The sequence below is a fragment of the Carcharodon carcharias genome, chromosome 22, assembly GCF_017639515.1.
Source record: "Carcharodon carcharias isolate sCarCar2 chromosome 22, sCarCar2.pri, whole genome shotgun sequence".
NCBI lineage: Eukaryota > Metazoa > Chordata > Chondrichthyes > Lamniformes > Lamnidae > Carcharodon > Carcharodon carcharias.
This window is the reverse complement of record NC_054488.1, coordinates 45,034,979-45,049,191: the sequence shown is the minus strand read 5'-3', so window position 1 is coordinate 45,049,191 and position 14,213 is coordinate 45,034,979. Positions and strand designations below refer to the sequence as shown.

The window sequence follows — 14,213 nt, the reverse complement described above, 5'->3', positions numbered from 1 at the left end:
TAAGTAAAGGTACAACATGGTGAACTGCCCTGGATTGTGCTATATGGCATAAAATGACTCTCGATGTTTTGGTTAGACGACACTGAAGTCAAAGCATGGAGAGCTTTGAGATTGTAGCGTGCAGAATGCACAGAAAAGCTTTGAAGACACAGTGCTTAAATAAAGAGCTGGTAAGCAGAGGGACCCTCATGGTGAGACTATAGCGCATCGCCTGTCAGTTCAGAGAGTGGGACAGCGCATCAACAGGACCAGCATGGGGTTAGCTCAGTCAGGAAACGCAAGCAACCAGAGTGTGGGCCAGATCAATAGCAAGCAAGGAAGAGTCAAACAAAAAAAAAAAAATTTAAACCTCAAAAATCAAGGCATAAAAATTGTGATTCTAGTGTGCAGAGCTTTGGAAAAGCACGCAAAAGTAGCTACAACAACACTCATCCCAGGTACTATAGGAGAAGGATGGTCAAAGAGATATTGCCAAAACATCCACAAAATTCCCCAGTTTGTATTGGGATGCAGTTGACCTACTATCCAAAATTCAAAATGTTCAAGCAGTGTACAGAGCTATGGTTTCTTGGTTCAGGCATGTCTGAACCAGGCAAGCAAGCCATAAAAGTTCATCGAGCAATTGAGAATGAAGGTCTGCCACAGGCTGAACACATAAGGATAACAGCAGAAGAGCTAAAGGATCCCTAAAAGATATGGACTACATCGGAAGACCAGTTCAGAATCAGGTTAAACTTCCATATTCATTGACTAGAGTTCATGTCATTTTGACAACAGCCTACAGAATCCATAGACCACTTCATCAGCAGATGCAGAGCAAAGGGTACATACTGTGATTTTTCAAATCCAGAGCTAGCAGACAGAACGGTTGAGTTGGTGGGTGCATCTGCTCCTGTGGAAGAATTCCAGAAAGATCTGCTAGACAAGCCCAAAACATATAGCATTGAAGAGCTATTCAAGAATGGATGCAAGTATGAAGTGATCTTCACAGGTCAATGAAGCTTACAGATCCTAAGCACAACCCCAATTGTTGGTGCACTTACTAAAACACCTAAACCAACAAGATGTGTGGAAGGTGTGGTCTTCTGCATGCACCAAAGAAATTCCCAGCTTTCTATCAATTCTGTAAGGCATATGCCAGAAAGGACCATTGGCAGTGGCAGTGCACTAGAGCAAAGGCTGGCGCAGCTACAAAGAGCCGTGCACTGATCCAAGTAGATTGCACACAGCAGGTACCTTCAAGCAATAAGAATGACCATCCACCCCATTAGAAACATTTACATGATGTGACTGACAAACCAGAAAATGACGATGATGTGCACAACAAGACAATGAGTGGCGAACACACATTTCACATCAGCAATTTAATGGAAAACATAGATACCATCTCACTGTCCAAAGTGTTTGCCAAGATTAGAATTATCTGTCCTAAGAGAGCTGGTAACTACTCATTATTGGCCAAGATTGACACAAGGGTAAGTGCTAACATACTACCTCTGCAAATTCTAAACAACACGGATCCACAGACATGGAAGGCCATGGCAAAGCCCCGATGCTGTGAAACTTTCACCATACAACGGTACATCAATTCCATGTGCAGGATCCATAGTCCTGGAGTTCAAGTACAATCAGTCCTCCTGGGTGCCACATTGTGGAGACTAAAGGCCCAGTGATTGCAGGTCTACCAACATGCAGTGATATCACACTAATCAGTCAGACATCACAAGGCAGATCAACCTCAGAAACTATTCCTATCACCTCAGTTCACAACCTAGCATCAAAATATGTGGAATGTTTTGACAAAATTGGCAGTTAAGGTAGCAGCAACATTACACTTGCAGGAGAATGCAAGTCCATCAATTGATCCACTAAGCAAGTGCAGCTTCCACTTACAAAGCTGAAGGTCAAACTAGACAAAATTGAGAAAGATGGAATCATTAGAAGAATACATGAACACACATATTGGTGCAGCTCAACTATGTGTGTCATTGAGGGTATGCCTCGGCCCATGACATTTAAATGCAGCATTAAAGCATTGTCATTACAAAATACCCACATTAGTAGGGTTAAATCTGAGATTTGCTGGTGCAAAATTCTTCTCAAAGCTTGCTGCCAAGCATGGCTACTGATTAGTACATCTCACAGAGAAGCCCCAAGCATTTATCGTATTTTGTACCCCATTCAGAGAATATTGTTTTCAGTGACTTCCTTTTGGGCTGTTAGCCAGGATCTTTTTCAAGCTCACATGGACCACATTATATGCATTGTGCCAGGATGCATCTGTATCACCAATGACATTGCCGTTGTGGGAAGAACAAAGCAAGAACATGACCATAATCTGCACTTATTGATGCAAGTGGCACATAATGAAGGATTGGTGTTCAACAATCCGAAATGTGCCATCAATATGCAGCAGATCAATTTCTTCAGTTATATTTATTTTGCTGCTGGCATACGTCTCAACCCAAGTAAAATAGAGGATATTAAAGCCATGCCAACTCCAAGATAAGAACAATCTTTAAATATATCTAGATCTTTTTAATTTCTTGTCTCCATACATTCCCAATTTTTCTCTAAAATCTTCATCACTAAGGGAATTGTTGAGAAAAGATGTGCCTTTCCTGTGGTACGAAGATCACCAATGCCTCTTCGAAGTACTGAAACAGCCATTATCAGAAGCATCGACACTGCAATTTTACAATCCCATGGAGGCAACTACTCTGGGCATAGATGCCTTCCAGAGAGGTCCGGGAGCATGCATATTACAAAAAGGCAAACCAATTGCATTTGTTTCAAAATCTCTTTCTGTAAAGCAATCCAATTACTCCAACATAAGAATGGGAACCAATAGCTTTAGTGTTTGGAATCACACATTTTTGTATCTATTTATTTGGCAAAAGATTTGTGATAGAGACTGACCACAAATGACTGGAGATGATTTGGTGAAAACCATTGACCAGTGCACTGCGCAGATTGGAGTGTCCCTTGATAAAGATTCAAAGATACGACTGCAAAGAACTTGAAGATATTTTCAAAATTGATCTGGTACGTTTTGTGCAATGCAAATGCCAGCAGCTACAAGAAGAAACAGCGAACAGTTCCACACTATAAAAATTGTGGAAAACCATCATTCAAAGATGGCTTGATTTGATTCGGCATGTCCACTAACACGAGACATCATTTTGGCCTTACTGGTATCAGCTAGGCAGCTCATGAGGATTCATTTTTGAAGGCAGACTGGTCATCATATCAGAACCTTTGCGACCTAATATTCAACAACTTCATCACTCACGTGGACATAGATCGGACAAGAAGATTCACAAGAGATACAGTCCAGTCACCAGGTATGAACGATGACAATGAAGTCATCATCAAGTAGGATGTGTCATGTCAAGAGCATATGCCAAGTCAGCACAAAGAACCATTGATTCCACATGAGGTTCCTACCTATCCTTAGCCCAAAATTGCATGCGACATCTTTCATGTCCATGGCACTGACTTCATCGTCATCATTGACTACTTTACCAAGTACTTCATTATTTGATAATTGCACAACTGCTGTGCACACTATAAGTGCTGTTTTCAGTTTATTTGGTGTGCCTAGAGAGATCATTACAAATAACGGTCCACAATTTATTGGTAAGCCAGTTCAGGATATGTGTGAGAAGTGGAGTATCGACCATACTACTTCTTCTCCTCATTAACCCAGATCTAATGGCTTAGCTGAATGAGTGATTTGCACAATGAAACCCTTAATTCTCAAATGTGGACAGACCAAGTAAGACTTACATATTACAATGTTCCATCTGAGAGCGACAGCTTTAAGTGCAACTATTCCATCAATGGTAAAGCTCATGTGTGGGAGGCTGGTGCGTACCAATTTACCTACTCCTACCAATTATACTCCCTCAGAAACAAGAGAGCAACTTTTAAAACTACAAGAAAAGATGACCAACATGCATTATAAAAATGCAGGTACAGAATTGCCAGGCTTACATTTGGGGCAATAAATTCAAATCCAGGATCCCACAGAGGATACGAGGCAACCAGCCGAGGTAAAAGGATTTGATCTGATCTAAGGTCCTATGAAGTCATTGCACACAAAGGCACAATGGTGATGTGTAACCGAGGAGAAATCAGATCCATTCCAGCTCCTCACCATCTAGGACAAGATCCTGAATGAAACCAGGAACAACATCCAAGAATGACAATCCCACAGATCACTGTGAGCAATTAATGAAACTTCCAGAAATGTTTTTTTTTAACTAGTTCATGTGGGTATCACTGGCTAGACCAGCATTTATTACCCAACCACATTGCTGTGGGTCTGGAATCACATGTAGGCCATAAGGACAGCTGATTTCCTTCCCTAAAGGATGTTAGTGAACCAAATTGGTCTTTTATGACAATTGGTATGGTAATGGTTTCATGATTATCATGACTTTCAATTCCAGATTTTTATTGAATTCAAATTTCACCACTTGCCATGGTGAGATTCAAACCCAGGTCTCCAGAGCATTACCCTGGGTCTCTGGAATAACAGTCCAGTCAAAATACCACTATGCCACAGCCTCCCCTGTAGCCATCACAAGATCTGGGTGTACTAGCAGGTTAACTTTACACTTTAGAGACTAATAGATTCATCAGTTCTACGCACTTGTATCATGGTAACTAAATATGAATGTGTAGTGTAAATAGTTATACTTCTTTGGAAGGGGGAGAAAATATATTTAAAAAGGAAGGGGGCTGTTGTAACATGCCTTTAAGGAATAGCTGCATGACATCACTAGAGGGAAATGTGACTGTGTCTTAGATTCGCTTTTAGTCTGTGAGCAGAACACAGCACAGCTCTGATGTCTTCAAGCTTTCTACCTTTATATAAATGTTCCCATGTGCCTAGTCTTAATAAATGAACCCACAATGTGTTTGCACAATCCCTTATGAGTGATTGGTGCCTTTATATCATATAAAAACATAACACACTATTGACTCACCTTCCCTTTTGTTCTTTCCTCCTCCCCTCTTTCCCTGCCTTTGGGCTTGCTTAAACCTGTAAGACCTTGAACCTTTTTCCTGTTCTGATGTGAAATTGTAGAGCTGAAAGGTTAACTCTGTTTCTCTCCACAGATACTGCCTGAACTGCTGAGCATTTTCAGCATTTTATGCTTTTATTTTGGGTTTCCAGAATCCATATCATTTTGCTTTTATTTTTCATTTTAAGAAGCAATTGTGCCAATATTTCATATTTATGGAGAATTAAACCCATAGGAAAGAGACAAAGTAGAAGAGGGGTACTGGATTATAATTATATCGTATTCCCTGAAGACCTGAACTTGTACCCACTTAAAAATTGGACTTTTCAAATTGGAAATAAAATGCTTATTTGGCTCTCTTAATATCAAATCTATTCAAAGCAAGCAGGCCCCAGGGTCTCGCTTACAATATGGCCAATTTATATATCGACATGGTGTGAGCTGAGCGTTTCTGTGCAATATTTAGCTCAAGCAGGCATTTAATTCTTAAAAATGAAATATCTTTTACAATGTTTCCCTAGTCTGAGCTCCACAGCCTTTGCAACGCTTGAACTGGATCAGCCTGAATTTTGAATTTTGCCTGTGGCTGGTTCATGAAAGTGATCTCGCTGCTTCACCCGGTCAGACAGGAAGCTGCTGCTAAGTTGGATTGCCCAGCTATGAAATCCCAAACTGAACTGGGACTGAGATTTCAAAAAGGATTGTGATCAGCAGTCAAGTAAAATGGAATTCAGCCAATTTATCCATTGAGTCAGTTTCTGGTATCACATAACAATCTATTTCTATAGCGCCTTTCATGACCTCAAGACGTCTTCAACATGGTTCACAGTCAATGGAGTATTTTTTGAAATGCAATCACTGTTGTAAAGTAGGAAATGTGGCAGCCAATTTGCAGACACTAAGGTCCTGCAAACAGCAACGTGATAGTGACCAGATAAACTGATTTTGTGATGTTTGAGCGATAAATAAAGTAGCGGGGATAACTCCCCTGTCCTTTTTCAGAATGTCTTCATATGAACTTTTACATCTATCAGGGAGGGCGAATGGGGGACCTCGGTTTAATATCTCATCCAAAAGATGGCACTTCCAACAGTGCAGCACTCCTTCAGTATTGAACCAGAGTGGCAGCCTAGAATTGTGTGCTCAAGTCTTTGTTGTGGGACTTGAATCCACAACCTTGTGCCTCAGAGGCAAGTATTCTACAAATTGAGCCACAGCTGACCCATTAATTTTTAATGCTCAGAGTTTTGAAGTATAATAACTGAGAACCTTATTAGGAGTAGCAATTGGACTCGAGTGCGTTGTATACTCAAGATGTTCAATTGATATGAATTACCTTGTGGTTTGTGAACATCTTCTGAACCCTGAGCCAGTGTTGCAGTGCATGGAACTCACTCCAACACAATTGCTAACTGCTGCATTTTGTAGGGGTTACGGGCTCCTTTTTTTTAAAAAATAAACTTGACAGTGGTTGTAGTATTGCAAAATCTGCATCAGCTATGGAGTCAGGCTGAAAGCGTATCTCAGTTCTGATGCAAGATTGAAAGTTTATTGCATCAAGTGACACTGAAATCAAGAGACACCTGAACATTACTGGCTGTGTGAATGGAGGGGGCAGTGGGCAGGGGGCAGGGAGCCTAAGTGTAGAATTTCCACAGGGCATTCTGATGATCTCTGCTTTAATTTCAGTAGGAATTCCAGAGAAATAGCGTTAACAATTATTTATGCTATTTCTTAGGGGTATCTGTCAATGCTGCACCAGGATCTGAGGCTTGGAAATTTGACCATTTATTGTAGAATAAGTGACAGTTTTCTATTAAAAGGGAGGTAGGGCATGAATCTTACCACTGATTACTTCAGCTAGATTTGTGGGTGAAGCCACCTGCTCTCAACACATGGCATGAAGTGGAATCGTGGATTTCTTCCTTTGAGAACTGAAGATTGACAGGTCAAGCTGCAGCACAAGGCTGTAAGTCACATACTTTCAGATTCCCGGTTCCCTCTAATCTCTGCTACAGAGAGACAAAGTTCATTGCTACCAGTGAACCACATTTCCTTTTGTTGTTTGACTTTGAAACTTTTTTTCTGGCTCTTTGTAGGTTTTTAAAACTGTTTAGTTCAGACAGTAATGAAGAAATCTATATCACCATGAAAGGGTTGACTGCTTAGTGAGTGTATTTTCAACGGAATCAAACTTTGAAGTAATGAGTAAAGGTTTCTCCCCATTCGCTATTTGTAGCAAAATTATAATCATTTTCTTTATATTCACAGTTATGGTTTTGCAACAAACAGCAAAATGAGTGAAATCCTCCCAGTGTATTTAACTCATTTTTTTATTGACTTATGGGATGTGGGTGTTGCTGGAAGGCCAACATTTATTGCACATCCCTATTTACTCTTGAAAGTGGTGGTGAACCTCCTTCTTGAAAACAACCGAGAGGCTTGCGAGGCCATTAAGTGTCAACCACATTGCTATGGGTCTGGCATTACGTTATAGGCCAGGCTGATTGAACGGCAGGTCTCCTTCTGTAAAGAACATTAGATATTGATAGTGTATCCTGATGACACGGTGGGTTCATTCAATGAAAAGCTGAGCTATGCCAGCTAGGATAGTCCCACGTTCAGTATCCAACTGGTGCCACATTGTATGGCCACCTCAGTTGAGGTCAGCTAGAGGGTTCAATCGGCCTCAGCGAAGCTGAATTAGGGAGGGGATATGAGCCAGACTTCCAATTCCTGATAGATATCCAGTGGCAGTGGCTGGAGTGTGTGTGGGCCTGTAGCTGTTGGGTGAGGCCAAACCCAAGGTCAGTTGTGATGACCCCAGCGATCAAATAGTGTGACAAGACTCAATGTGAAGACTTACACATGGAATGATATCCAAATGAGTGATGTGCCAGGGAAGCCCAGCACTTCATTCACAGTAGAAAACTGTAGGACAGTGGCAAGGAGACAAAATTGGTGAGTTAAAAAAAAATGATTGTTTTATTGAAAATATCTATATAACAATCAGAGCACAAAATCCCAAGAAATAAAAGTAGGATGATTCATCCCAAGGTATGAATTTAACACTTTGTCTCTCAGCAGCATCTCTGGAATTTGATTTAAGCATGTTGACATTACAGGAAAGGCTCCATACCTCTCTTGTCCCTTCTCATTTGAATGTTTGCAACTGTAATGAACAACTACAGAATCTGATTATTCACTCCAATGTGAGAAAAATTTAATTTGCAATGAGGTTAAAAGTGGGTGCTGGTGAATTAACTTACCTCATAGGCTTGAAAACAGCCTTTCCAAAGTTCTGAAATTTTAGTAGCAGTTTCAGATGGACTCCACTTGGCTTCACAACTTGCAGAGGGAGAGAGGGAAAAAAACAAGAAAATTGAAGGTTACAACAGATAAAATAGTGTTCTATATAATATATATTTCCTTCATTGGAACACTGCCCTCAGATACTACTCACTATCCAAGACAAACACAGTATGAAAAACTTCAGAGCCAAGGTGCAGTGGCTTCAGAACAGAGAAACCACTTTGGGTTTTATAATGAGGGCAGACTGAACACAAACTCGTAGCTTTAAGTGGGGAATCTACATCTTCTGCCCACATCTCTCATCATTTAGTTATAAACTGTAATTCTTGTGGTTTAGGGAAAAGTGCTGCCTTCCGCAGAATGATGCGCAAAGTACCAAACAATTAAACTAAGTGCAGCTTTGCTTGTGCATTTCGGGATGAACAAATACTGCCATTGGCGCCATGCAAACCAGTTTACAGATAGATGTAACAACTTGCGTCATGACCTTTTATTTCAGGGTACGACATCAATGCTGGCTAAGCTCATAAGTCTTATTCACCAAATATAGAACCTTATAGACATGCCACTGACTGCCCTAAAACTACCTTGCCCTATCTGCACACCAGTACCAGATTGAGGTAGCAAGAATGCTAATGTGGGAAGTTCAGTTCAAAAGTTAACTTCCCACCATTATTGTACACAATGGTGTCAATCACATAATAGTGAATACATCATATTATCAACTGCAGAAGTCTAAGGCCTTCATTGCACCTGAGATGCCAGTAGCATCCTGGGAAACAAATATAAATATTATAATGAGCCAATCTTGCTTAATGGGGTAAGAATGCTCACTTTGGTACAGATGTGTGATGCCCCTTGGAGCTGCGATTCTGGTGCGCATATCCTGGATTGCATTATCAGTTCTTTACAACACCGAATTATTAAACACACTGCCCTGATTTTACTTTGCACTGGCACAAGTGCAATCTTGAAAGAAAAAGTAACCCTACTAAATTGGCAGCTGAGCTGCTTTCTGATTTACAAATTAGCATATGGCACAGCAACTCTGCTACTTTGACCTTTGCCATTCTGCCCTTTAAGTCCAGGAGGACAGGCGGCAGAGTGTTTCAGATATCTCAAGGGGGCTAGCACTAGGTGAATTGCTCTTGCGAAGAGCTAGCACAAACACGATGGGCTACATGGCCTCCCTCTGCTCTGTAACCATTCTAAGATCCTATGAAATGGAGACATCTTCTAAACAGCACTTTAACAAATTGCTTCAACAATATTCCTAAACTTCATGTCTCAGTGGGATTAACATTTAGTTTGACTTTAAACTATTTCCCATGTGGGAAGCAAACTTTGGGCAGTTTGAGGCAAGAGGAAAATAACATACTAGGACTTATTAGAACAGTAACCTGCAATATTGTAAGCTAGGTTGCTCTATAAGATAGAGACGTGATGCTAACTTCCTACTGATTAGATATCAGGTAGTAGGAAAGACAACAGCCTATTTAGTATATTTAACTCCCCCAATTCTTGGTAATACACAGAATCCACACAGGCAGTTTTGGCTCCAGCTTTTATCCTTCTGCCTAATGTTGAACCAAATATCTGATATGCACACATTTGGGTACAAGGTCCACTTCTCTACTTACCTTAGAAACAAACACCACTTTATCAGCTTCAAACAGTGTTTGTGTCTTGCTGCCAAGAGAAGAAATCATGCTCTTGTACATGTAGGAGGTAGTACATATTTATACTTATCATTTGTACGATCGTCTAAAGTTCAACCGATTTTAATGCAATCAGTGAACAAGGGTGGTGGGGTTAAATGTTTAAAACAAATATCCCTTCAAAACAAGGAGCTCGTTGAACAGACTGTCAACAGATTCCCTTGTTTCTAACCACAACTGAGTGTGAAAAAAGTTGCTGAGAGAAAAAAAACAAGTTGCTTTTTTTTCCCATTTCTGTTGACTCATACATCCCCTTCCTGCAGCAAGAGCAGATACTAAGTTTACTTTAAACCAGCTCAAATAGTGCAGGCACTGCACAAATAGAAGTGACTTAAAATGGCCAATATTATCCAAACTCTAAAAAGCATTTGTTAACGTCGCCCGGTTTTAAGGTTTGAAACCATTTGCTTCATTTTGTTCATCAATGTGTGGAATTCATTTTAATCAAGATTAAAATTTGCTGCTTCTGGGTCTTGATCACAAGCAAGAATGCAAGGCTGCACCGAGAATCCTTGACTGGGAATCAAGAAAAACTGTTCAGGATAGAGAAGGTTAAATGTCTCTCATACCTTCTTTACAATTGCATCTTCCATTCAAAGCTTTTTCATCATCCGTGTAATCTATAAAATATGTAAAAAAACCACTTTATTTATAAAATAATTACGGAGAGTAAAGATTAATAATCTAAGAAGCCGTTGGAGTGCCATTTTGGGTCTCTATGAAGTAGTTTACACTTTGGAGTGATCACAAAAATGACAGTGCAACTTCAGAGTACAACTCAAACCTGTTTCCATAGCACAACAATGTCAAAATCCTTGGGGAGGCCACCTTGGATCAATCTCAGCGTGTGGCTCCTGTGCTGTGCAAAAAACCAAGTTTCAAAAGTGTCCAGTGAGTCAGCTTGACCTCCTGGGCACTTCCTAAACTTAAGCATTATTTATTTAAATGTTTGAAGTTAAGGAGGCACACTCATCTGCAATCCACTTGAGCAGAACTCTCTCCTGGCCACACAGGTTAGATTCACCAACAAGCAATATGATTAGGGCGCTGCCAGGTGGGAGTGCAATTGCAGCCTTTGGTCTTTGTTTCAAATGGACAACCTAAGAATGTATAAAAGCACTCTCAATAGTTAAAAAAAAGTTTTATTTTTCAGATACAATAAGACTTTTGAATAAAACAAATCTAATCTGCGGTAGAATGTTCAGTGAAAGCGGCTTCTGTTCCCAGTAAATAAATAGCTCGAAAAAGAAAAAAAAATCTGGGTTTGTACAGCTGCCACTACCAGCCTTCACATCTGACTGTTGGCCTCTGTGTTACTGGCAATAACCTTTAATAACCTAGTATAATTCATTAACCCTTCAATTCTTCCATATGTCATGTAGAACCCTTACAGATGAAAGATTCAATTCACCAGTCTTCTAATGTTCAATCCCAGAACTTACAGGACACAGTTCAAACCTTTGTGCAACCCAGCTCTTCTGTTCAACATAAAATGTCTTTTTCATTCACCCTCTGTAGATCTGTTGTTTTTATAGGTAGTGGAATAATCAGTTAAAAATGTGAATGAACAGTACTTAAAATAATTAATGCACTGATCAATTATTAAACAAGGTACTGTGCAAATGCAAGAACATTGACACACTTTGAAAGCTATTCAGAACTTTCCTATATCAAACCACATACATTAGAGACACTGGGCTTGATGTGGTCTTTAGTTCTTCCTCCTCCATGTACTATATTCTAAGAGGGCTTTGGTGATCATGGGCTTCCACTGGACTGGTCTGTGATTATGCTTGGCAAAGTACTGCAGTGGCTTGCTGTTAACTTCTGCAGTATAGCTGACCAGGAAACTCTCTCCCACACTTGCTGCCTGCATCAGGAATATTGAAAGGATTTACAGGCTGGTAATCAACCTGCTTGGCCATGTTATGAATGCACTTTACATGGCCATCAAGTGCTGAAGTGGGTCTTGAACCCAGAGGTAGGGATGTTACCCACTGCGCCACAAGACCTCCTAGTCTATTAGCAGTTTATTTCTTTGTTGTGGCTGAACTCAGCTCAAACCTTTCTTTTAGGTCCGCATGCATCAAACAATTGATCATTTTATGTACTCCAACAACAGTAATTATTTTTGACCTGTGACATAAGCATTCCAAACATCCTATCTGTTACTAATATAATCATGGAGTCACTATTCATTTCCACTGACTCTCTGAGACTACCATCACACAACTTTAGATTAGCACCGAGTGCTGCTGGTGTCTGAATGAGCTGGGATTAATTCACAAAAAGGCCATGCCTTTGATGTTTTCAGCACTTCTATTGCTATTGATAACATGATTTAATATCCCCATGGTTGGCGATTTGCTTTAACTGTAGAAGTAAGGCCTATTAAATGTTATAGATGAGGAAATTGTTCAAAGAAAACCTTGTTATTACTAATCTTCACTGCTCCCAGCTAAAAGTTAGGGCGCACACACCTTACATATTATAAAATTCCCATCAACTTCACAAAAGTCCCTTGTGGTAAGCTAGTCTCACAATATTCCTGATAACACACCTTCCTTCAGTCCAATTTGCCTCAAAACAGGCACTGAAACAGTGACTCACAAACACCTGGTGAAATTGGAATTTTCCACTTGCAGTTTAAGCACACACCCAGTGAATGAATAATATTATGAAGCGATGTTCAGGATAGAAGGTGGTTTAGAGCTTGCCTAGCATGGAGATCCAGACTGTTAATATCATGGGAGGAGGTGGTGATTGAGCAGACCTGGGTTTTCACATTCTTGTGGGATTTTTTCCGCACTGATCCGTGCTGCAGAAGAGCTGCCCACGCTGAGTGCCAGATGGAATGTCGGAGCAGCCACTCCAATGGGGATGGCTTGGGGGGTACACCAAGTGGGACACCAAAACCTCTCATGGGCTGAAATCAAAACTGTTTTTCGCAAAGCTGACGTTTACAGTGCCACTTTCATACTGGCAATATAACTCAGGAACCAAGTGTGGAGTGGAGGAGGCTGATGTGGAACATGGATGGTTTAGACCAGCCTGAGAAAGGTCTGAGGATGTACTGTGCACCCAATGCCCTGGGTGCAAGTCCCAGGAGGCTATCACGTGAGACAGTACCAATGCAATGCAATTGCAGCCAGTTTGTCTATTTGTTAGAGAACTGTGATTCCTTACCAGCTTCACTGATGCCAAGAACAGCTAAGTCTTCAAGCAGGCGATCAAGAAAGGGATCCGATCGAGGGTACAGTGCGTAGCGATCAATTGCTAAGTGAAACTTCAGCCAGTTAGAAGCCAGGTAAACCCGGGAGCTGTAATGTGTACCTGTTAAGTCCCCTGTCCGTGCTCTTCTCCTTGTAGAAAACAATAAAGAAAATGTTAAACTTAGTGAACCGCTCGGTGACACACCTCTTAGGACAAAGGTTTAATAAATGTAGTAAAACTAAAAGCAAGGACTTGTCCAACTTTTTTTTACTTGTTTTCTTTATTTTAAGCACTGGTTTCCCTGTGCCATGTAAACAAAATCGCATCAAAGATCAGAAATTATGAGTTGGAGAACAAGGGGATCAAAACGTGATTGAGGACCCAAAAACCCCAAAGTGTTGACAGATTTCTAGCTGAAAAATATTAATATCAGTAGAAAGGCATTTTCTTTAATCTGAAGTTCTGACTAAAAAGCAGCAGGGAAAATAAAATAAAATGAAATGAAAGAGGAGTAAATAAAAGAATTAAATTTCACTCAAATTCTTTTGGCCTAGGTTTCCCACAAGTGCAGGGGCAACAACATAAACAGCCTTTGCTCCTGAGGTTTGTACAATCTTGCACTGTTCACTTCTGTCAGTGCTATTGTCATAATAATGAAGGTAGAAACACTGAATTGCATCCGGAAATATTAGACTTTAAAAATAAGATTTGAGGTTTTTGTTAAAAATGCACACAAGTCACTGGCTGGAATGCTGCAGGGTAACTCCCTACAAGGTAATGGAACCTCACCCTGCTGCCAGACAAGGTACTTCTAAAAACATCCAGAAACTAATTGCTCCCTCTGGTCGAGACATTGGGACACAATGGGAGTTAACTGTTATTTCATCAAGAGATCCTGTGATGCCCAGACAGATTTGTGAATTTGCTTCCAGCTTAG

The 14,213-nt window shown here is 40.5% G+C and overlaps 1 protein-coding gene across 4 annotated transcripts in view; it reads right to left on the bottom strand.

The window, feature by feature from the left end:
- The window catches only part of fam20a (FAM20A golgi associated secretory pathway pseudokinase), a 68,707-nt gene that overhangs the window by 28,077 nt on the left and 26,417 nt on the right, over positions 1–14,213 (bottom strand). For all 4 annotated transcript variants that reach the window (XR_005946627.1, XM_041217295.1, XM_041217298.1 and 1 more), the window contains 3 exons: positions 13,250–13,425; positions 10,633–10,683; positions 8,303–8,381 (listed from right to left, as the gene is read on the bottom strand). Coding sequence is in view for 3 of the 4 variants with exons in the window: in XM_041217295.1 (XP_041073229.1) it covers positions 8,303–8,381; positions 10,633–10,683; positions 13,250–13,425 (306 nt within the window). In the remaining variant the exon portion in view is untranslated. The remainder of the gene's footprint in view (positions 1–8,302; positions 8,382–10,632; positions 10,684–13,249; positions 13,426–14,213) is intronic.